The following is a 23,716-nucleotide window of genomic DNA, read 5'->3' as shown; positions in this document are numbered from 1 at the left end:
TTCGAGCATGGTTAAGCAACACCGGGGGAACCGGAAGGATTCATATACAGATATATGTACAGTCACCATGAAATTGAGAACGCGGCTGCTTTTATGGCCGTGGTAATGAGAAATGGACTTCTCTCTATCGCTTTTCCAGTGTACGCCGACATAGAGGCTAAACCAAGAAGACCCATTGCGGTTTGAGGCCCCAATCCAAAGCCTCTCCTTCCATGATGCCATGCATATAGCAGTGACATACAAGCGTGTTGTACTGACCGCCAGGGAAGTGCGATGCGCGTAAGATAAAGGGGAGATTACCCCCGAAAAGGACATGAACAGTATCATTGACCTGTACATCGTGGCAGGCATAGCCAATGAGTCCCCGACTCGTGATGATAAGCGAGGCATCGCGATTGTCCAAACTGCGCATTCTGTCAATCATATGCTCAATTATACCAAGGTATGTATTTGTATCTTGTAAAGAGCTGATAGGCAAGCTGTCGATCCAGCCCCGGAAAGATTCTGCAAGAACTTTGGAAAGCGTGTGTGACGATGTTGCTCGTATGGGTTGCAAAGCTACGACCCTGTCGATTGATATGCCGAGTATAGCAAGTACCCCACGACAGGGCGTGCGGACTTGGGCTGGCGTGGTTCTGGCCGCGAAGCTCTCATCGTACTCGTCGATAAGGCCTACCTCTCCACCACGCATGTTGGACTCCAGCATGTAGCACCAGTTGGGAACCCATGACGGCAGCGACAGATCCTCTGGAGTGTCGGCCGCACATGCCAACGCCTTGAGGTCGCCATGCAGCGTGACTAGACACAGCAGCAGCTCGGTCGATACTTGGGCGGTATCTTTGTTGTAGTCAATATCCATGTATCGAGCAATCGAAGGGAACAGCCCAAGCACTGCATAAATCTTGTCTCGTGGATCGGTGGCCTGGCGAGCTTTGCACAAAAATAGGGCATGGACGATGTCACGATCATCTCCGACCTCTCGGAGCTGCGCGATTGCGATAACCCATAAACTCAGGCAGTCCATGACAGCGTTGACGGGACCGTCCCTTAGCTCCTGTTGAGGTATCGTGGCTTGATATTCGTAGTAGTGTTCCTGCGCTCTGTCCATGGCTGTCAAGGTAATCTCCGACGAGCCACACACGAAGCTCACATCGCGTGGCAACACCGCCTCCTGCAACGTCCACATTCGGTTCCACCATGAAAGAGACAAAAGCATCTTCAGGGAGCTTACACAACTGGGTGTCGCAGGCCTCCTCGTGAGCTCGTAGTCAACATGGCTGATACTCTGTGAATCAGCATCGCCTGCCAACCGATGCAGCCAGTCGAAGGCTTCTACGGTGTTCTTTTCAGGGATCGCGTTCTCCAACAAGCCCCGATCTGCTACTTCTATGTCGGAGAGTAGCTCAGAGTGTTCGCCGAGCCACAAGAGTCCCTTCGATGCAGCAGAGTAGACCTTTCCCATCAGCGAGACCTGAAGGGATTTCTCCTCCAGATCGACCTGATTGATACATAGAGCATCCGCCCAGAGGCAGCGGATGGATTCACGGTACCGCAAACGCCGCAAGGCGGCGAAGAGGTTGACTGTCACGGCGATTGCATGCCCGTTGAGCAAGACGATCCTGCTAACGGAGGGGTCGCCCCAAGAGTAAGACAGCGATTCGAAAACCAGGCCGTCACTGATGCAGACAGTCGAAGTCGTGCAAGAGACGGGGTCTTCCCATGAGCCCGGTAAGAGGTGGAGAAGACGTATCTGCTCCTGTTGTGCGTCCAAGGGCGTATATGCGGGCGGCAGTTGGGTTGCTAACCGGCACCCGCTCATTGCGCCAAACCGGCGCTACGGCCTGGAAGGTGTATGTCGATGCTTTATGCTACGCAATGAAGCCCAGGCCCGCTGCGACATGGTCAATCGTGATGATCGTCCCAAGCGACCAAAAGTGTGGCCTGATGTAGTTCATGATTCAACAACGGTCTATTGGTGGCAGTTAAAATGGACCAAGATAGCAATTGATTAGCCCTGAATGAGGTTTCAGGGGATTATGTAATTTCAGAAAATGGGCACGCATGCGCCGCTTGCCCACGTAGAAAGGAACTTAGCGGATGGCCACGGATCGAACATTGCGCACCGATAAGGTAATCTGGAGCCGGAGGTCTCCTGGGCTCCCTCTCCGCATCGCTGAATTGGCGCCGACACAATTACAGATGAGTTGTGGACGTCGTCCGTACAAACAGGAGAAACGGCAATGTCTATGTACCTAGTATCTGAAAATTGGCCCATGTAAAGAAACAGATGTTCTACCACAAACGGATGAGATTGACAAATCCGTTTAACCTTAAATTCGGAGGGGAAAACACCAGGCACAGGCAACTGCGCAACAAGTGATATGAGTCGTGCGAGAATAGAATGTTCTGTGGTTTCTTCGTGCGATGACCATGCCCTTGACACGTTCAGTAGAGCTTCCTCGGGCTACAGTCGGACGACATGTGCTCGTCCCTCCCGGAGGAAAAAGAACAAATGAATATGTATCCTATCCTGTTGGCTTGTGGCGGATAACAATCTGCTTAGCCTCCGGCTCCGTGGCACACACCTTTACCTTACCCCGTATTCGGTTAATTGTCCATGGGGGGCCGACGTTTCGTATCAAGCAGACTTTTCTCTCTCTCTTTTCAATGTGCACTTCTGCAGCGAACCAGTTGGCTAACTTTTAGAACTAATAGCCAGGGCCGGGGTGCGAGCTGGCCGGGCAGAGATGCTATCTACATCGGGCGGTTAACGTTTTGTGCTTGTCCTGCATGGACTCGCAAGCGCCTAAGCCACGTCCGAAAGCGAAAGGCCCCTCAAGCCAATCAACCTGGCGCAGATCTGGAGTTACGCGACGCACATTCAGCGGATTATGCCATCCTGTCTTCGCATTCGTACCGAGCGAAACAGAGGGGAAAAGAGAAATATGCAATTCTTGCCAACTGTCCTTCTGACTGAGCGGAACCGTGGATGGAACTATTACGGTGCTGGTTCGCAAATCATCGTAGATGGATATTGACGTCACCTTGACTGGTAATTGCACGCATGCAATCTCCAGTCGCCTAGCCTGAACGGATCGAATATGTCGGGCAGTGGGCACTACATAAGTCGTCAGATACCGAATCTGCTTTGTGTTGATAATGGTTCTACTACCTACTAGATCGGAACCGGCGATAGCTTCTTTTTTTCCCACCAAGCGAACGGCAATGCGACTCTGTGGCATGCAATCACTGGCTGCTGCTGTGGGTTGACATCACTACAGGCAACCAATCGCCCAGGGGTGGGTTGCAGCCAGTGACCGCAAATGCACAAAGATCGGCTCCCCAGACATTCCACAAAAAGATTCGACATCGATGCTTGAACATGTCGATTTCCACGATGCCAAGCTTGGATAGTGTAATTCATGATTCTAAGCTACACATCCAAAGTGAATGAGAGAGGATATGAAAAAAGAAGACGAACGCCCGAAATGTGAGTGCAAACTTCCATGCTGACCCGGCTGATATGCACAGAATGTAGATTATGTACAGGCGCATATGAGGCATTTGGGATCAGGGATGTTTTCAAGACATCCGTACAATGTCATTGTCCGATCAACGGTGACGAGATTCAACGTGTTGTTTCACTCGGCGAACCGGTGGTTGTTGCTGTTTTTACTTTTTTCTTCCTTCTTCCTTCTTCTTTTCTTTCTTCGTCGGACCGTCTGTAAACACCGATCCGCCGCTTGGGTCGATACCCATGTGCATGTGGCATGTATCGATTGGAGCTTCGAGGCCCTATTAATCTTTTGTTTACCTACTACATGCAGCAAGAACAAGACACCGTTGCATGAAAGCCCGTCAAATCGAGAGGACGATCAAATATGGACATCTGCCTCAAGAATTGAATGTCGTCGAAATTGGGGGGACCCAGAGTAGTGGAACATCGGACGGGAATGCAAGGAAAAATGGCCTTAAAAATGGCCTTAAAAATGGCCAAACTCTTACCGATGTCCTTGTGCCTTGGTGCTCGCTCGGGCTAGAGATCCCAAAGAAACTCTTTTGTCCAACAGCTAGGTAAGGAATAGGCTACCTGCTAGCTGCCCTTTTCCAGCCGCTCCACCCCGCGTGCTAGGCTTGCACTGCCCCTGGAGTCCTGGAGCTTGTGCCCCCCCTAGCCTGCAGTAGCTTGGATGGTCCCAGATGCCAGGATCCCATACGACACCAGCACTCGGTGGTTGGCTGCCCGGACGACGACGCAGACTAGCCTACACCCACCACGATGGCCGTCGGTCCAGAACCTGCTGATTCCGCGACTAGAGGTTGCGTACGCAAGGAGCAGTGGTTTTTAGGTATTGCATTTCGATTGATGTATGACATAAGGTATCCGTCCGTCTGGTCGTGTCTGCAGGCGCATTTCCTTCCCGCTTTGTCTCTTCCTCGATCGTCGGCTTCCACTCCTGAAAGCGAATGGGGTTTGTTTTTGTGTGTTTTTCTCCGCTGCAGTTACACTCAAAGAAGTCCCGTCCATTATTCTTTGACCTGCAGCCCGTTTTAATCTCGAATTAACCAACAAGTGACAAGGGAAATCAAGAGCCCCCTGGCCTCCTTTGCCCCGCGCTTGTTCGAAACTGGATGCGTCGCTGGGGAGACTTGTGGTCCTCCACTCCCCCTACACCCTCACCCAATCCGCCCCTACTGCTACTACGCACCTCACGCGCCCTTACGTACACTCTCGGCAGGAGCTCCCACAATAACCGTCTCAAGAGGTGGTCGCAACAAACCCCTTCCCTTCACGCACCTCGCCTCGACATTCTTGCTTTTCTTCTGCGAATAGATTTGCATGGCCATTGCAGCAGCATCTTGCGGATCAATCAGCAAGTTTTCGTAGCAGTACGAAACACCGGACCACCAGCTTTTTGGACGATTGCAGAAGGCATTTCCATACACGAGACTCCGTCCGAACTTGAACCTCGATTATCCCGGCCTACGATCGGATCATAACAGCCACCCGCTTTTCGAGCTTTTTGGTTCTTATTTTTGTCTATTATAACTGCCACAGGGCACTGTTTTGCAGACGAGAGATTACAACTATCACCATCGCCGTTGGCTCTTAATTTTGGTCACCAAACCGTCGTCCTCCTTGACTAAGAAGGATAGTTTCGACCGGTTGTGCTCCCACGGCGCCGCTTTCAACCTTGTCTCCTTTCCGCCGAAACCACATTTCCACGAACGTTACACATCGATAAACGAGCACTCCCAGGGCCAGCCTTGAAGGGCGAGACCGCAGCCGGTCCCCGACACCACTTGACTGGCGGCGACCAGTTCGCCCCACGTCGCCCAGCATGGACCGCGCAGCGCAGGTCCTCGAGGTCGCCCATAACATCTACGCCCGCGCGAACGAGACGGATGGAGCTGCCGGAGACCCGGAGAAGGCGACCCGACCTCCCGTATACAAAGTCATCGGTATATGCCTGGCCATTGCGTCCGGCCTATTCATCGGATGCTCCTTCGTGTTGAAAAAGGTAGGGTTGCTCAAGGCAAACGAGAAGTACGAGGAGGCTGCGGGCGAGGGATATGGCTACCTCAAGAATTTCCATTGGTGGGCGGGTATGATCTTGATGATCATAGGCGAGATCTGCAACTTCGTCGCCTACGCCTTCACCGATGCGATCCTCGTTACCCCCCTGGGCGCCCTGTCCGTAGTGATTACCACGGTGCTGTCCGCCATTTTCCTGAAGGAGCGGCTGAGCATGGTTGGCAAGGTCGCCTGCTTTCTATGCATTGTTGGCTCGGTGGTTATTGTTATGAACGCCCCGGAAGAATCTTCCGTCGCCAATATCCAGGAGATGCAGCATTATGTCATTGCTCCTGGGTTTCTCAGCTACGCCGGTGTGATCCTCGTGGGCTCGGCCATTACCGCCTTCGTGGCGGGCCCGAGATGGGGCAAGAAGAACATGCTTGTCTACATTTCGATTTGTAGCTGGGTCGGAGGACTGAGTGTCGTTGCGACACAGGGTCTGGGCGCCGCGATTGTCGCCCAGGTACAGGGAACATCTGGCAGCCAGTTCAAGCATTGGTTCCTATACGTGCTGTTTGTTTTCGTCATCGGCACCTTGCTGACCGAAATCATATTTCTTAATGTAAGGCTCTTCGAAGCCCCCAAGAAAAATCTTTGGATTTGCTAACCTGCGAACAGAAAGCATTGAACTTATACAATGCCGCCATGGTGACACCCACTTACTACGTCTACTTTACCAGCACGACCATCATCACCTCCGCCGTATTGTTCCAGGGATTCAAAGGCACGGCGTCATCCATCGTCACGGTCGTCATGGGGTTTCTCACCATCTGCTCGGGAGTCGTGTTGTTGCAGCTCTCCAAGTCGGCCAAAGATGTACCCGATACCGCCGTGTTCAAAGGCGATTTGGATCAGATCCATACCATTGCCGAGCAGGAACAGTCCGAGACAGAGCCCAAGGCAGACGCGATCCGTGGTGCGGCTGCGATTGTGCGAAGGTTTTCCGGCGCCCGCCTCAAGATGGAGGCAGAGGAGTTGAAACGCTTACACGAAGAAAAGGAAAGGGAGAGGTTGGAGACGGTGAGCGAAGCTGGGCCAGAATACGAATGGGATGGCTTGCGCAGGAGACGAACTACTATCAATAGTCAGATGAGTCGGCGCACTGCGTCGCCTAACCCGTTCACCCCACACCAACAGCGAGAGCCCTTCCCTGCTCCGCCGAGAACGCCGCATTTGCCCCTGGGAATGTCCTTCATGCCGACAGCGGAGGAAATGGAGGAGGAAGAACGACGGCGGCAGGCATCACCAAGTTTCCTATCTAGCATCGCCGGTACCATACGCGGCCGAGGACGCAGCATCATCCTCCCAGGTCACCCAGACTATGACGCCGAAAACCCTTCAAAGAGGCTACACCAGAGTCCGATGCAGCCCGTACAGCTAACCGACATTACCGTGCCGAGCCATAAGTTGGGTGGCGAGAACAGTCCTTACGGCAGCACACGCGAACACGTATACGGCTTACCGGACACGCTACGCAATCAGAGAACCGAATATGGCGGTGCTGGGGCTCTTGCCCGCAGTGCGGCGAGCATCGCGTCGGCCAGCAGCCCGGGCCAGCACATCCACTTCGCTGGGGATGATGCTGGCGCCTTCGCACCCCCGACGCCGCCGCCGCATAGGGATAGCCAATCAGCTCGTCGGCAATTCTCGTTCCAAAATGTTTTCCGTCGGCATCAAGCTGATGGATCGCAGGAACTCCCACGCCACCAAGAGCGTCCGCCGAGCCACCACAAGCCGCCGAGCCGGTCCGGGATGGGGTCCCGGGGATACTCGAACCCGCAGGTGAAGAACGCGACCGAGGAGGAGCGGGCAGGCCTGGTCAAGGGTGATTCAGACTCGCAGCCGTCGCTCCCGCGCTTCGATGACGAGTCGTACGAGGAAGAGACCGACGAGGACCCCGAGTCCTATCTCGACGATAAGCGGGCCGAGCGCTACGGGCGCGGCATCACGAGCAGCAGCCCGCCTCGCCACAATACCCATAGCGATTCCGACCGGGAAATCGATTACGACGCGGCCAGCCGGCGCAAGTGGGACCACAGCCGTACCAATTCGAGTGGGCCTGGGTCCAGACCGCCGCCCCGACCCCGGACACCGCCAGGAGGAGGAGGAAGGAATCCCAACTCCTACCGATAGAAGTCCTTGGATTTGAGTATATATATACTTTGCGTTTTTCACTACAACAGCAGATATAGAGGCCGAACACACAAGGACACGAACTGGAAATAGTGTTGTACAAGTATATAATGACCGTCACGAAACGAAAAGAAAGGGGCACATGAATCAAAACAGTGTGTTGGGTATACGGGAAGGAGGAGGGGGGTTTGAACGAAATAAGGATTCGTGACGAATTCCTCTTTCCCGGCTTTTCTCTCTTGGTCTATGTATAGACTTGGACTTCTCCAGGCGCGGGCGAACAGACGGGTGGACGCGCCCATGGTGTATAACAAAATATTGGGGGGGGGCTTCTCGGTGGCTTGTCATGGCTTTGCGTGCGGTCTGGATACATAGCAGCGAAATGGCGTTCCTTGAGGCATACGGATATAGAATCACGTAATTGACGATTATCTAATGATACTATCACGTGCTTCAGGCCAGTGTTGAGATCTCGTTGATCCTTTGATCTGCTGCTTAGTCAAGATCGGCTGGTGGATCTACTGGGTGGTTTTGATGAAAAGGGGCAAATTGGGTAAGGACCACTTTGTGCACCTGACAATGTGTTTAGGGGTGTCCTTGCGTGATGTCCCGAAAAACAACTCAGCACAACGAACGTCAGCACTCGGGATTGAAAGATTGTTTCGGGCATAGATGGGTCAGTGAGTCAAGTGATGGGAAGGCGACCCGTAAAAGAAGTGCAAATAGCTCGTGAAACAGATTCAATAGCAAGCGTTACGAAGAGACACGATGGCAACAACGAAGACCATAACTAGTACAGTCTACAGACGATTGAATCGACATCGTCTGCAGGCCATGATGTGGCATTGACGACATTCGTAGATGAAGAGCGGCATTTCGTTACCACACTCCTCACACTCTCGTGGGCCGGGCCGGCCCCTCCAGCGCAGGTGGTCGCACTCATGGTTTGCGCGAAGGTTCTGCACAAGCCTATCGATTCGCTGGGCGTGGACAGCAGCTGCGGCACCGCTATCGGCTCGAGGTTCAGGCAATGGCCGGCCTACTTGATGATCTCTGGCGTCGATTTCTTCGGCACGCTCGACGAGTCGATGTTCGTCCCATTGTGCGCAGTCGCACTGCTTTTTCCATTTTCCGCGGCTACCCTGTTTCCATGGTGTGCCACAGTTGTAGCAGAATTGGGCGCCACAGCGACAACTAAATCCGAAAGGTTCAGTTTCAATACAGCCCTGGTAGCAATGAAGCAGACGAAACAGTTTGCCAAAGCACGGGACGCAGCGAGCGGGCGTGTCCAGACTCACGTTATGTGATAGCAGCCAGTGCGGAGTTCCACCATGGTCCAGCACTTCTTACACCGTTGCCATCCTTGGCTACGTGCGAGTGTAATAACTTGCTGCAGTCTTTCGTCGTAAGGGCAGTCGTCGCTATGGCTCGCGCCCTTGCAATTGATGCAAGTTTTCGCACCACAGTCGTGACAGTGAGCAATCCCATTCATATATCTGGCAGGAGGTATGAATCCCAAGCACTCCTTTCGATGACAATACGTCCGGTTCGGGGTAGAGAACTCGAGAGATTTCTTGCGAAATGCCTTGACAACAGCCTGTGGGAGAAACAGGATGTTCTTTTCAAGCGGTATGGGCTTTTTGCAGCATCTCGGGGGGAACAGAGTTTCGTCGCGCATCGATTCCTCAAAGAGCCGAAGGAGACATTCTCGACAATATTCGTGCTGACAGGGCGCCCGTGAAACGTTTGTGAAGTGGCGTCTGTCACCGCAAGAGATGCATTCACGGGTTTGATGTGGACGAGAAGCGGCCCATGCCGAGCTCTCGGCCTCTTGGCCAGCAACCGACGCCTGGTCACTAGGGGTGACGCAACCCTCATCTAGGCTATCAAATTCCCCTGTAACGTATATACAGGACATCTTCTCGATGAGTTCCATGTCCTCGTCGTCCGCGATGTCGGTATGTGAAGGGAGCGCTTCTGAGACCGTTGCATCTTTTGGAACTCTTCCAGCAGAAAGTTCTAGCGAGATACGACGGTCCTGTTTTGCCATGTCCTCTTCGGCAACTAGTCTTCTCAAGGTCTCTGCATCCTGCCGTACCGCCGTTTGGATGCTTCTAGCTATCCTGCGATCCAAGGCAGAGACGGTTGCCACGGCAAGCTCCTCCAGATGAAGCTTGAGTGCTGTTTCCGAATCGCTCAGTGCGCTACCCTCGCGTTGCTTGCCCTTTGCTGTACTCGCCAGGTGCTCTCCATCCTGACGTTGAAGCTCAAGGATTAAGGCTAGACTCTCATCATCAATTCCAAAAAGTGGTGCGCTTGTTTGTTCAATCACTGTCATTGTGGAGTTCAGAAGCCTGGATTGTCTTGGGAAAGGTGCCACTTGAAGAAACAGCGTTTTGGACAAGTAACATCTGGGTCCATGGTAACTGATATGGCATCGTCGCGACAGGCAAGGCAGGACTAGAACAGTGGTATCAGCATGTGCCAGAGGCGGGGTCATGAGAGTTCGAAATCTGGCAGGCCTCAAAGTCAAATATTTCTGGTGTCTTGTTTCGTTTGCGCATCACTGGGGGCTTTCACGATAGCAACCGGTGTAATGCGAACTGCCGGGCTTTTAGCTCGTTCAAATACATCATCAGGCACGATACAATCAAGAGATGAAGCTACCACGGATCGCAGCGCTTTGATGCATGAACCGATGGTCCGTTTGGAAACTGGCTAGCTCCACAATGGATTATGAGAACACCAAAATGGAAGGAACGATTGCAATTGAAGATATTATTTACCCAGCTGGGGAATGACATTGGATCAAAAATGGAAGAGGAAGAACTGGTGTCTCGGGGACGAACTACGCCGGCGGGTCTCGGCAGCAGCAGCCGACGCCGATCTCGAAGGGGTTCGCTCCTGTGTCTCTGTTTATCCACTTTGGCAGCTGGACCCCTGTTTCTCGAACTTTCCGGGCCTGCAATCTGACAAATGGAAGGAGCAATCAAAGACGACAGTCTGTCCATCCTTTACCAACCTGCTGGTCGGGCGTTGAACGAAGGGGCTGAGGGCATTCACCATTCACTTCACTTTTGGTCTCTTTGTTCTTCTTCTACCCAACCCAAGCCAGCACGTCATTCAATTGCATCCGCCTCCCACCCATTAACGCTGGTGAAACACTTGCTTCTGTGCTTTCAAGTAGCCTCTACATACATCTTACTGATACCACACCACTAACTACCCCGCCAACACACGCATCACAGCTACAAACCCACCGTAGCCATGGCTCGCGACACTGTCAAAGCCGGCCTGCTAAAGGCAGACGGTAACAAACGCTTCCAAAATGGCGACTTTGTCGGTGCAGAGAGTCTATATTCCAAAGCGTGAGTTCTCTCGTCGTCTACAGTCCTGCGCCCAGGTCTAACCTGCAATTCTTGGCGCGATAGCATCATTTCCGACGACGCGAATCCAGCCTTGTACACAAACCGAGCCATGGCCCGGCTCAAGCTCAGCCTCTGGGACTCGGCTATCGCCGACTGCCAAGCCTGCCTCAAGCTCAACGGCGAGAGCATGAAGGCCCACTACTACCTCGCTCAGGCCTACCTCGAGCTAAGCGCCTACGACGACGCCGTCGCACATGCGGACCGCGCCCGCGAGATCTGCGCCGTTACCAACGACAAGTCCCTCGCCCAGGTCACGACGCTGGTCCTGCGCTGCAAGAAGGACCGCTGGGACGATGCCGAGAAGAAGCGCAAGCGCGAGTACAAGGAGCTCGAGGAGGACGTGCTGGCGATCATGCGGCGCGAGAAGGCAGACGCCCTGGAGACGATGACCTCGCCTGACAACGCCGCCGCCGATGCCAGCGCGACCGACGGGGACCGGCGCCAGGTGGCCGAGGAGTGGGACGCCAAGATGGAGCAGCTCACGAAAGTGTTCGAGGCGGCGCGCACCAACAAGGAGAAGCGGCGCGAAGTCCCCGAGTGGGCCATCGACGACATCACCTTCGGCTTCATGGTCGACCCCGTTATGACCGTCTCGGGCCAGAGCTACGAGCGCGCCTCCATCATGGAGCACATGCGCCGGCAGCAGACCGACCCGCAGACCGACCCGCTGACGCGCGAGCCCATGCGCCCCTCGGACCTGCGGCCCAACCTGGCGCTGCGTAAGGCCTGCGCGGAGTTCCTAGAACAGAACGGGTGGGCGGCGGACTGGTAGGATCTGGTTTTCGATCCTGTCATGTACCCATAGGCTTGGTTGAGACCAGGCGATTTTGACAGCCTAGGATCCGGTCACTGTAAGGGCAGGAGGCAATCCGTGTCGAGCGAGATCTCAAGGGACCCAAACCCCAGGCGGTTATCACTTTATCAGCGGTTTACGTATATTTGCTTTTCCCTGGTTTTGTTCGGTATACAGCAAAGGGTATATGCATTCGCAACGGCGTTCAGGTTAGGACAGGCAAAGCGTGGCAGTTTTCACATACCCAATTCCAGTGTTTAGTTGGAGTTTTCAAAGATATCAAATGCGCTCAGTCACTATTTGGCTTACATTTTGACCTACTGGGTCCTCGTCTTGGTGCATCTATTCCATGTCGACCGATCGCCAGGAAATGGCGATGGTGATGTTTCTGATTGACCGGTGGCTTAGTAAGCGGGTGTCTTGAACTGATTCCCAAGCACTTTTGGGGCCAATAGTTGAACTACTTTTTCCATTTCATCAACTATCTATTCCGGCCAAACTCGAGATTGTTGCTGGGCTGGTTGTCATGGCGGGTACCGTGACGGACGATGACTCCGCGTCGCCGGCACCGAGCCCGCTCTCCCCACTCGATTGGCTCATGCCGCGCACCTACATCCGCCAGATGCTATGTTTTCCTATCTTGCCAACGACAACATCGCCTGCCGCCGGCCAGAGCGTCTCCAGTAAGAGCGAAATCGTTTGGACACTGCCAGACGGCCTCGCAGCCACCGCCGCCCAGGTCCCGTGCCTGCTGTCCCGCGTCGTAAGCTTGGCGCGCCCGCACGGCGCCGTGGGGCTGTCGGCGCCGTACCAATCGGTCGACAGCCTCTTCGACATCCGGGATGTTTCGCGAGAGTACAATTACGCCGCGCTGAGAGATCGGGGGTTCCCGCCCGATGTGTTGGGCCGTGGCGGGTTTGCGCCAGAGATGGCGGTGGGCGCAAAATCCGAGGCTCATGGCAGAGACGAGAAGCCCGTGTTCCGGGCGCGGCTGAGTCTGGTGGAGGGCGGATTCATCTTGGGGGTTGCGATACACCATTCCACGACGGATATCACGGGATTCGGCGCCTTGCTCAAGGTCTGGGCTGCGAATTGTCGTCGATTGCGGGATGGAGGTGGCGATGTTGACCCTACCAAGCTGAAAGATGGACTTGTAAATGCAGCTATGCTCAATCGAGCCGCAGTACGAGAATTGGGTCTCGGGGTGGCGGACTCGGACATGCCCAAAACCATTCCGTCCGTCCTGTTCTTCCAGGATGGGGAACCGGTCCCGAAGCCTGCCACCACGAAGCCTCAGCCGGTCTTCATGACGGCCATCTTCCGCTTCTCCTCAGACTCGCTGACGGAGATAAAGGCCCTCGCCATGGACTGGCTTCCGTCGGTCGCTGCTGACGTGCCTTGGGTATCTACCGGCGACGTCCTGACGGCCCTGCTATGGAGCGCTGTGGTAGCGGCCGAAGGACCTCCGCCGTCAACACCATCATCCCACGATGACGCGACTTCGTCAACGATCTCGATCCCCGTCAACTTCCGCGCCCGCTGCGAGCCGCCGCTGTCCCCAGACTACCTCGGCGCTGCCTTCGGACGAGCCGCCGTCTCGGCCCCGATCCATGAGCTGGTGTCCATGGCAGCGCTTTCAAACTACCCAGCCGGTGACCGTCAGCAGAAGAAGCAAGCAGAAGTAGATATCGCAGAAAAGGCCACTCTTCTAGCCAAAACCGCCGCGGCGATCCGCAGAGCAATTACAGACCAAGTCAACGCGCGGAGAATCCGCGCCGCGGTGGCGTACACGACATCCCGGCCCGACATTGCGGCTATGAAACGGCGGCCGGCAGAGGGCATCTTCATGGTCTCATGGGCGGACCAAGGTATCTGCGCGCTCGATTGGGGATGCGCGGAGGTAGGACGGTGTGACGCGGTGAGACTGGGGAAGATGCCGGGGAGACGGTACCCCATCGTGCTCCCACGGTTGCAAGACGGAGGGCTCGAGGTCATCGTGAGCTTGGAGACGGCGGCGATGGAACGGTTCAGGAAGGTCTCGTTTGTGAGGCAGTCTTCGGATCTGCGGTGTTTGGTTTAAAGTAACGGGGGTTTCCTGGTATAAACCGTTGGTGTACAGGCAGGAGCGAGGATGTTCCGGACTCAAGGAGCTGCTGCAAAACGCTACTGACTATATGAACAGAGAACAAAGACATGGTTTCCGTTTATTTAACTCCAGGCAAGCGTAATACAACTCCTTTGTAAGTTGTACATAATAATTATACTTTGAGTGACACATAACAGATATATCGTCCTCAGTTGTAATTATGCATATATAATATATAAGGACTGCGCCCCTTAAACCATCTATCCTGATAGCTATTCCCATCACTTTAGCCCATCATGACAAACAGCAAAACTTCCAAGTCAGACAAAGCGCCATCTCCGGGTCCCGTAGGGTCTCAGGGAGAGCCAAAAGGAGCTGGGGAGACGTCACAGAGCGAAGAAGCCTGGCCGACATGGTGCTCCACGTGCCAAGCTCTAAGGGCTGGCAAACATACTTGCAAGAAGCCAGAGTCCGCAGCTGACGAGATTACAAAACCAAAGCCGGTTTACCGTCGAAGGCCATAGTATGAGAGCGGGAGAATCGGGGTTGACAGAGGAAGAAAGGGTAATGATCAGTAGCTTATTAGCGACCCCCTGAGATGCGGTTAAGTAATTAGAAGATAGTACGTGCAAGTTCTGAGGAATGACCATAAATCATACATCACACGCAGCCTGAGCTACAGCCTGCCAGTCCCCTTACAAACCATCGTTCAGCCATTCCATTGTTGGCTGGTCGATAGGTAGATTCATTCCCCTTCTCGGATCATCTCCCACCGTTGGGGGCGGCCTTTGCGAGCAAGCCCCCTTTTGCCCTTGGTGTTCGTTTCACAAAAGGCCACATCACAGCCTGCTGCCTCGCCTACTACAGTGATTGTAAAGCGAATCAAAAGACCGCCTGGAAAGCCTCAGCTGAGCGGACCCCAAGCGCACTGTGCTATTATTATCCGTTGTGACCCACCGCCCACACTCTGCCTTGGCTGAACCGAAAGAAAGTGCAATCTTATGTATAATCTAATTATGAGGCAGAGGCTTTGCAGGTCGTAAATGTACATGCAGTGACACCTGTTCGTGCCACCCTTTTTATTTTTTAGCCGGCGTAATATGGACTGATCCTCATCCCCGTTCATCCTCGTGTGTCCATTGCTCTAACACATTAGCCATCTTTGCTCTCATCATCCTCGGGCCGTTTCGTGAACACGGGAAGAAAGAATGCGTTGCACCAATGGCTCTCTACCATTATTGACGGCATGGTTTCTCCTTCTAATGCCGTCTACTCGCGCCGACATGAAGTTCGCTGTCCCGCCCGAAGGTGGTCTTCCTGGTAACTACACAGGAAACGCGGACTACATTATAGGAGAGATGATGAATATCTCATGATTTGGCGGAATTGTCGGTGTGAGATACAGCCTGGTCATGTTTCAAGACTTGAACCCCGACTCGGAGGTCATTCAACGTAAGTACATGTTTCATTTACAACAATTTGAGGCTTATCAAAATGATCACTATGAGACTGACACGAACAAAGGAAACGTGCCAAGCGAGGGCGGGCTGCCGTGGACCGTCGGGACCAGCAAGAACATCAAAGGTTCCGGAGTCTTCTATCTCGAGCTCCAGATTCAGACGGATGACGACAATGTGCACGCTGGTCCGAAGTGCCACTATTTCAATATTGTCTCTGCGAGTACCGCGATCAGCGGTTCTGGCAATCCAGGGCCAAGCGCAAATGCATCAACAACAACAACGAACAGTACTGCCGTCCCAACGGCCCTAACGACCAAGAAACCACTCAATGCCGAAAGCATGAGCATCAACACCAAGATTGGCTTTGGCGTGGGCATACCTGCAGCAGTCTTAGTCGGGATACTAATGGGGTGGATGTTGTTGCGCAGTCGTCGCCGCCGCGAGATTACGACCCAGCCCATAGAGGCATCCGACGACGGGTTCGGAATAGATAGAGACATTCATAGCAAAGCGGAGCTGCCTGTGACCTACAATCGTGCCATTAAGCCGGAGTTGCCTGGATAGAAGCAATGCGCATCAGCAATGGGTTAAGGGCTTCAATACTGACATTGCGAGGCTGGCGGGTGTACGATTTTATTCCTTAGGTTACTAGGCGTCAAATGGAAAATACATTATAAGGACGGGTAAGGTTTATGTGGGATTATTTATTAGGCTTTAATTCTTAATTATATTGTTAGTGGTAAACTTTGATTGGGTGCCTGTAATTTCTACTGTGCGTATTCTATTGTGTCCTGGATCGTCAAAATATCATAAAAAGGCGGTACTGTGTGTGGATGTATGTAATTAAGAAAGCATATGTATTCGGAAAGAGAGACGGGAAGGCGCCAGTCCATCACGAAACTCACGAGTACGTTGATAGTGCGAATTTCCTCACCAAGTGGGCTAAGGTTTGTATGTGGGCAAAGTGCAAATTGGAGGGAGAAGGGCGAAAAAATGACTAAAACACCATGAAAAAGGGACGGCAGACTTACGGATGGATGGAGGCATGGGGACCGCCGACGGCAGGCCAATGGGTTTGGATGGGTTGGCTTAGACCCCTGCATCGTGGGCCTCCTCTGATTCTTCTTCACCACCGAGGACGAACCCCAGCTGGCAATGAAAAATATAGAAAGAGGACACTCAGGCGTCCTTGGCCAGAATCGTCAAGCTCCCTGGTGTTGATTACGGACTATTGAAAAAGGTATGCTAGCAGCTGTCCATCAAGAAGGCTAGGACGAAGACTACCAAACCCGAGGTTTGGACATCGCCATCAGAGGCTTCTCGACCGACTGCTGCTGGCATACCTTTTTCAACAGTCCGTAATCACCACCAGGAAACTCGAGGTCACCTAGCCAGGGAGCTCGAGGGTCCCCCCAGTCATGTACCCGCCAACATGTAGTGACACCCCCAGCTGCCGGAGGATCATCCGATATTACGAATCAGCGTTAAGGGTATGCCAGTAACTGCTCGCCGAGAAGGCTAGGACGAGGACTACCAAACCCGAGGTTTGGACATCGCCGTCAGAGGCTTCTTGACGAACTGTTACTGGGATACCCTTAACACGGACGCGTGATATGGGATGACACTCCGACAGTTGGTGATGTCCCTTCATGTTGGCGAGCACATGACTGGACCAGTGCAAGAGAACAAATATGAAGAAGTAAAGGAAAAGAGAATGAAAGTGAAAGAAAAGGGGGGAGAATATATAGAAGGCAGTAGAAAAAGTGGACAAAAGGAAAAGTGGACACATGAAGATGGAAAAGGGGAGAAGGTGGAATATTTCCAATGGTGAGGATGAGTAGAAAGAATGGTAAGTGAAGGAAGAAAGGAATCAGGAGTTGGGAGGAAAGAGGGGGGCTTTTATATTTTTCTAGAATGGGTGGAAATGGGGCATCCTATCTCGCGCTTATCTCCTGTGAGCGTGGGCGGGTGTTCGAGTTTGGTTGACCCCCTATTGAGTTTATGATTCCTATGGTTGTTCTGTTCACCACCGCTCACGTACAATACAAGACACGATACCCCATCCTACCCACATGTATTGTGTCTCGAGCGCCAATTGGCAAGTCTGGCGCGCATAATCAAGAAGTCCAGTCATACATCTCCCTAAGTGCATCCAGATGCGCCTCACTTGCGATCTACTTCCCGAAGTCATACCAGCAGTAACACAGATAACTCAAATTAGGCTCCACATCATCGACGGATCTAAGAGCAAGAACAGTTGGCCCATCCTCTGGCGCAGGGTTCCAGCCAGAGCCGGATACAATACTCCCACTTCTCCTTGTTGACAAAGCCGTCAGGGGCAGTGACATAATTGCGGATAGCACAGTGGAAAAGTCGGTCATGACTGCGGTTGCCTCACCCCTCCGCGAAAGTTCACATTGCCGACCTCACCGACCGCGCCGTCTAGGACCCTGATGGTAGTATCGTCATCCCCGCCGCTCGATCTTATAGACCTGGTGGTGGCGGGCTGTTTGTAGCTGCTTTCGTGTTTCCACCCGTGTGCCTTCTCCATGTGTTGCTTGCAGTTGCTTTGCCGCTTGGACTTGTACGGACAAGGCTGGTACAAACACTCGTACATGGCCGGCTCAGAAGAATGCTTGTCTTTGACGTGGCGGTTGAGCTCCTTCTCGGTTGGCCAGCCGTGCTCATGGTACTTGCACGTGAGGATCGGACATTTCCATGGCCGCGACAGCTGCTTAGTCTCAGGCACGGTGGGATTGATAGGCGTTGTAGTCGTGTCGGTTGGAATGGCTTCAGAGAGGCCAGCCGATGCCATTTCGTTGGCCATGTGCTTCGCATTATTGGCTGGCGGGACCTCCTCACTGCAGTGGTCCTTGCCCTGACTATCCGGTGCATCATCACGAAGAGACTTTTCTCTCTCAAGGTCTTCCAGACGTCTCTTGAGCTTCTTACCTGTGGCGGGTATTAGAGGGGGAGGAAGAATTTTGAACGCATACCTGATTTTGGTAACACTTACGGTAATTGAGTTGAGCAACCCGGTTGGAATTTCGTCGGCGCTCTGTTAGGTCTGATATTTCGGGCCAATCGTTGTTGGAGTTCTTCGGAAAAAAGACCACATTTTGCATATTTTGATCTATAAGTTCTTTGGGCCCTGCTCTTGCTTCAGATGAAGATTCCTGTTGTAACTGGGAAGATTTGGGATTCGTGGCTAGCTGCTCATGTTGATGACCCACGTGGGGGTTGGACAAGTCTGAATAGCCAGGGATCGTCAGTGGCTGAATTCGAGGCTGTTGTACCTCCGTTAGCCGAATACCATCTTCATCCGCAGTGAACTTTCGTGTAGTCCTCTCGGTAGGCTCGGGGATAACAGCAGCTCGAACATCATCACTCTCGTCCGGGACCTGGTCTCCGGTAGTTGCGCGGTTTGATGCTGCTTCATCAGCGACCAGTGACCTCCACTCGTGTAGTTCGTTGCTCGGTGGTTCTTGGAGCAGGGGACGAGCTACACGACCGCTGATAAGGCCCGGATAATCTCGAAATTTCAACCTTGGGTCAATAAGGGTCTTTGGCGGTTCTCCAGGAGACTGTGCGCGAGCGTAGGAATAAGGGGACATGACTGTCGCTGTATAGCTTTCATGTTGTCCAGGAGGTGTAGTTAAATGAGCAAGAAGCTCCCCGAATGGCCGTTGCATTGAAGCAGCGTCATCTGTAGGCATTTTCTCGATGTAGCGCTTAGGGTATCCAGGCGCGGAACTCTTGTTGCGACGTGGGCTACCGGACTTGGGTGATGGGGATCTAAGTTCGTCCTTAGGTTCGATGTGGCCTCTCAGGTTGCGTGGATCTGGCGATTCTGCCGAGCGGCCCTGCGCTACGTTGTCCTTGAAGACAGGTGCCAAGGGTGAGCCTTCTTTAAAAGGCGAGAGCGAAGATGACTCGTCAGGTGCACTCAGATGCTGTCTGTTAGCAGCCTGAAGCCTCTGTGTGAATAGATAATGGCTTGGTAGAGTTTCTGACTGCTCCTGAGCTGCAGGAGTCGCCGAAGCTATACCAAAGTTCGGGCTGTACAGCTCATCGCTATAGATGTCCTCCATAGTACGACCAAGCTTAGGCTATCCAAATTCATTAGTAACTCCAGCACGACTCTTGTTCGGCAGACAACGAACCTCATCTTCGGGCGACTCATAGAGAGACATGTACCAGTCCCATTGGTCTTTTATATCGTCTTGTGTTCTGGTGGGGAATACCTAAAGATCCAGTTAGACTGTCTGGGCCCGCTGGTGGTCATCTCGGGTCGGTCGATATAAGAACTAACCTCAGTCATGTCAGTCCAGTCAGCTCCCAGCTGCACCAGCTCCCCCATACGATCTTCCTCAGTCAGAGTCCAGGGCATGTTGGTTTTGCCATTGCCTTTGGAGGCGATGGCTGGTTTGGACAATCTGAGATTGTCCGGCATATCCGGCTCCGATCCGATAGACTCGTGGCGGTCCCCGGTGGAAGTTTCCGAAGATGCCAACCCCGAATCTAGGTCTGTGCCGTCCTCGGAGTCGAGATTTGTAGGTAAGACCGTGAGCGCGATTTCTTCGAGATGCCGAGCTAGATGGACATTGACAGTAGTCTGGCTGTTGGAAATATCTTCTTGGCAGACTGGACACGCAGAAGTTGCCATTGAAGAATTAAAATAGCCATGTTCCAATGATAGGTGATCTTTCCACTGGGCCTTGGTCTCGAACGGCAAGCCATCGAAGGTGCATCCCCCTTCAAGACATATATATGGCTTGAGATCCAGGAATAAGTGTTTTCTGTATGCGACGTCAGCACCGCCAAAGATACATTTGGGATTCCATCACATACTTCCAAGCAGACTTGGCCTTCATGGTAACGTTCATCCCACAGCCTACGCAGCCGAATGGTTTGCCCTCACGCGCCCCATCCGGAAGCGGCGGTACCCGGACCGAGTCACCCTGGCCCGCTCGGTATGATACCATGGTTTCCGCATACTCGGTTGTCGCGTTGTCAAGTCCGGGAACATCCAAAGGAACCGAAGGCACCGAACTGCCCAATGCAGAGTCATGAAAGGTGGTCGATGCCACCTGGCTAGGAGCTGGTTTGGCTGGGACAGGATTTGTCGTCGAGAGCATCACCAGCTCTGGCCGAGTATTCTCACTGACTGTTTCCCGGTGCCTCAGGACGCGCGCCCAGTTGGCTTTGCCAAGTCGTTCAGCAACAGCAACTTCGCATTGCGGATAACGCCAACGAACGCGGTCCACGAAGTTCATGGAGGGGTCCCACGTGACCAGTTGAGCTGCACTGACTGCAGGTTCGACATTGACAGGACCAACGTGCTCTTCTTGGAACCTCGACCCCAGATCCATGAGACACTGGGTGTCAGTGACGAGATCCTCGGCAATCTCGTCCAAATCGTCAGCCTCAGCTTGCGATGAAGTGTCACTGCTCCCATCAGAATCGGAGTTTCCATTATCGTCATGCTCGATCAGGAATTTGATCTTGTCTGCCGCAAGAACAACATCAGTAATCTTGGAGGATAGCCGAAGTCGTTCCTCTTCGGGGACGAGTTGGAACAGCCCTGCTAGTATAAGTTTCGGGTCGAAAACGGACGCGGTGATTATGGATCATACGCTTGGTTAGGGTTTGTGAGACACTTAAAAGCAGCCGCAGAGTAGTAGCTCGCGCTCTTCGAGACTTATCGAGCGATTTGTCTAGCAAGCCGTCGCTAACGCCGTAGCCATCGGCCCATAGCACCAGATAGCTCTGGCTTCTTTGCAAGCTGAGCTGGACGGACTTATCGACCGACGAGTCGCTGGAGAGATGGGAAATGATGTCGCGAAAGACGGCAGAGCATGCTTTATAAAGCGGTGCGATCAAGGGCGGATCGTCTGAGTGATCTTCAGGATCCCGAATTTCGGTGATAGACTGCTGCCATTCAGCAACACGATCGGCCCCCGCCATCGCCTCGAGATGTTCCTTTCGGACTGGTCGCGTAGGAAAGATGTGCCGAATTCACATGGAGGAAGTGCTAAGGAAAGCATCCTGTCAAGGCACACAGTCGAAAAGTGGCGGAGTACGAGACTCAGCCTGTCAGCCCGTCACCCCGCCCAAGCTGAAAATGCAACGCAGTGCTGCATCATCCAGACGCCTTATTGGACGGCACAGCCGCCGACTTGCATGGAATAGCGCATTGGGTCTAGTCAATTATCTCGCCTCTGACATCTGCTCGAATTCGTTTCCCTAGTCAATCTTTTAACAGCCGCCGTCTTTGACATCGCAGCCATGGCGGAGCTTGCGCTTGCGATACTGCCCCTTTGCATTGGCGCCATCAAAGGCATCGCGGTAGCTCGGAAGAAACTCAAGGTCCTCAAGCACCATGACAGTGAGATCAAGCGGCTCCAAAAGAAATTCAGGGCCCAGAGCGCCGTCTTCCTGGATGAGATGCAGCTACTTTTGCAAGACGTAGTAGGTCGTGACGAGGCTCAGGCACTTATCGACGACACGACAGATGCCCGGTGGGACTCGGACGAGCTGCAGGCCGAACTGAAGGAATATATGGGCAGAAAATATGAGGACTTCCAAGAAACAGTGGCTGAAATCCGCGATTGCACGACGGCCCTCAACGAGAAGCTCAACGTTGGTTTGGAGGACGCCGGAAGCCCAGAGGTCAAAGTATGCGAACCGTACAGAGCCAATGCTTCTATGGCCAGGTGACTTGGAAGACTGACAACAAAATGCCCTCAGGTCAGAACCTCCGAGCGTATACACCAAGCTGTCCACGTAATGGTGAAGAAATCTGGCTATCAAGCCATATTAGAAGAGCTCAAGGAGGCGGTTCAGGAGCTGAAGAGACTGCGGAAGTCGGCAGCGAAGATCCAACAATGCCCGTCCAAGTCGCGCCCCAAACGGGTACGGCCACTGCCAGAATCGTTCCAGCAGGTCGCCGAACACTCCAGGTCGTTTTACGACGCACTCCGAGCCTTCTGGTCGTGCTTCCAATCCCAACATACAAGCCATGATCTACGCCTGCTGTTAGATTCTCGAAAGGATGGAAGTCTCAGGGTCATTGTGCGCTACCGCACCCAAGACGGCTTTGAGACCCGAAAGTAGGCGCTCCCTGATACCCCCATCTTTCTTCCCTCCAAACCTGGACTGACTTGGTGGATAGCGGACTCCTGGACTTGTTCGTTCGCTCTCAGAGCTTGCGCCTCATTCACATTACGATGCCGTCGACAAGCGTGGCCACCACATATTGTGCCGGTCGCGAGGAACGCCCCAGTAAGTCAAGGAGAGTCAGGTTTTCCGACGATTGCGTATCGTCGGCTGCCGTGATAGACAAGGCTGGCGACGCTTTGGCACCGCAACCGCTTGGCGACACGGGTCCGAAGCCGCTGGACCTGTGCTCCTCGGGAGACATGTGCACGCAGTTGTGTACCCAGACCAGCCGCTGTGGTGGGTATCTCGACACGCCAGAGCATTTAAGGCACCACCTGTCTCCCGTCTGCAACGACTCGTGTGACCACACGCAGTGCTTCAACCCCAAACGGCTGGGCGAGCCATCCCTGCTGGACGAAATCTTCAAGCTCCCCGTCGAGCGCTCCATTTCGGTCCCCGCCCAGCTCCGACTTGCGCTCTCCCTCGTAAAGGGGGTGCTGCAGTTCCAATCGACACCATGGCTACAGCCCCTATGGCGCTTGCAGGACCTGTCCTTCTTCCAAGTCAACGAAGGTCTCGCGGCATCGCTAGATACGCTCCACATCGGCACTGAACTCACCAAAGGAAAGCAGCGCGACACCGTCATGGCCAACGGATCGGAGGATCTCGCGAGCGCGCAGCTCATACACGGAGTCCGCAACTTGACCATGCACAGCCTCGGCGTCGCCCTCCTGCAGATCGGGCAGTGGGGCGCGCTGAAGCCGGAGGACATTGTCGAAGTGCGGCGCATCGCGGATCTCTCGGCGCGAGACTCCCGACTTGGGCCCAGGTTCCAGAAACTGACGCGGCAGTGTCTGGACTGCGACTTTGGTTTTGGCAAGGACCTCAGCCAGTCCGAGCTGCAGGGCGCCATCTATCGAGATGTCGTGTGTGAGCTGGAGGGGTTGATCCATACGCTGGAAGGGAGATCACCCGACGCCACCGCGGTGTTCTAAGAAATCGCTCTTGATTCGGTGGTGGCGTACTTGGTGCGAGGTTATTTCAATGCCGGATGGTGGAAAAGCTGTTCCTAGAGTG

General features: G+C 53.6%; 8 protein-coding genes across 8 annotated transcripts; 5 read left to right on the top strand and 3 right to left on the bottom strand.

Annotated features, from left to right (window-relative positions):
- Positions 1-157: 157 nt before the first annotated feature.
- On the bottom strand, positions 158-1,819 carry PG985_004472 (Heterokaryon incompatibility protein 6- OR allele; the record flags this gene model as incomplete). The annotated part of the gene is made up of 1 exon (XM_066824241.1): positions 158-1,819. One exon carries the CDS (start codon positions 1,817-1,819, stop codon positions 158-160), a length of 1,662 nt encoding a protein of 553 aa, XP_066687401.1.
- Positions 1,820-5,342: 3,523 nt separating this feature from the next.
- Positions 5,343-7,711, top strand: PG985_004471 (magnesium transporter NIPA-domain-containing protein; the record flags this gene model as incomplete). Its single annotated transcript, XM_066824240.1, has 2 exons — positions 5,343-6,140; positions 6,197-7,711. The coding sequence occupies 2 exons, from the start codon at positions 5,343-5,345 to the stop codon at positions 7,709-7,711; spliced, it is 2,313 nt and encodes a 770-aa protein (XP_066687400.1).
- An 800-nt stretch (positions 7,712-8,511) lies between these two features.
- On the bottom strand, positions 8,512-10,049 carry PG985_004470 (uncharacterized protein; the record flags this gene model as incomplete). Its single annotated transcript, XM_066824239.1, has 2 exons — positions 8,512-8,905; positions 9,010-10,049. The coding sequence occupies 2 exons, from the start codon at positions 10,047-10,049 to the stop codon at positions 8,512-8,514; spliced, it is 1,434 nt and encodes a 477-aa protein (XP_066687399.1).
- Positions 10,050-10,978: 929 nt separating this feature from the next.
- On the top strand, positions 10,979-11,911 carry PG985_004469 (uncharacterized protein; the record flags this gene model as incomplete). Its single annotated transcript, XM_066824238.1, has 2 exons — positions 10,979-11,079; positions 11,143-11,911. The coding sequence occupies 2 exons, from the start codon at positions 10,979-10,981 to the stop codon at positions 11,909-11,911; spliced, it is 870 nt and encodes a 289-aa protein (XP_066687398.1).
- Positions 11,912-12,458: 547 nt separating this feature from the next.
- On the top strand, positions 12,459-14,012 carry PG985_004468 (uncharacterized protein; the record flags this gene model as incomplete). The annotated part of the gene is made up of 1 exon (XM_066824237.1): positions 12,459-14,012. The coding sequence occupies one exon, from the start codon at positions 12,459-12,461 to the stop codon at positions 14,010-14,012; it is 1,554 nt and encodes a 517-aa protein (XP_066687397.1).
- Positions 14,013-15,301: 1,289 nt separating this feature from the next.
- Positions 15,302-16,042, top strand: PG985_004467 (uncharacterized protein; the record flags this gene model as incomplete). The annotated part of the gene is made up of 3 exons (XM_066824236.1): positions 15,302-15,338; positions 15,441-15,470; positions 15,543-16,042. The coding sequence occupies 3 exons, from the start codon at positions 15,302-15,304 to the stop codon at positions 16,040-16,042; spliced, it is 567 nt and encodes a 188-aa protein (XP_066687396.1).
- Positions 16,043-17,855: 1,813 nt separating this feature from the next.
- Positions 17,856-21,445, bottom strand: PG985_004466 (uncharacterized protein; the record flags this gene model as incomplete). Its single annotated transcript, XM_066824235.1, has 6 exons — positions 17,856-18,430; positions 18,495-19,587; positions 19,642-19,722; positions 19,791-20,277; positions 20,330-21,062; positions 21,115-21,445. The coding sequence occupies 6 exons, from the start codon at positions 21,443-21,445 to the stop codon at positions 17,856-17,858; spliced, it is 3,300 nt and encodes a 1,099-aa protein (XP_066687395.1).
- Positions 21,446-21,766: 321 nt separating this feature from the next.
- PG985_004465 (uncharacterized protein) lies at positions 21,767-23,634 on the top strand (the record flags this gene model as incomplete). The annotated part of the gene is made up of 3 exons (XM_066824234.1): positions 21,767-22,156; positions 22,229-22,590; positions 22,653-23,634. The coding sequence occupies 3 exons, from the start codon at positions 21,767-21,769 to the stop codon at positions 23,632-23,634; spliced, it is 1,734 nt and encodes a 577-aa protein (XP_066687394.1).
- Between the last annotated feature and the right edge of the window lie 82 nt (positions 23,635-23,716).

This window comes from Apiospora marii (assembly GCF_038362585.1).
Source record: "Apiospora marii strain CBS 49790 chromosome Unknown utg000003l_segment0_segment0, whole genome shotgun sequence".
Lineage (NCBI taxonomy): Eukaryota > Fungi > Ascomycota > Sordariomycetes > Amphisphaeriales > Apiosporaceae > Apiospora > Apiospora marii.
This window is presented reverse-complemented; position numbering and strand designations above follow the sequence as displayed.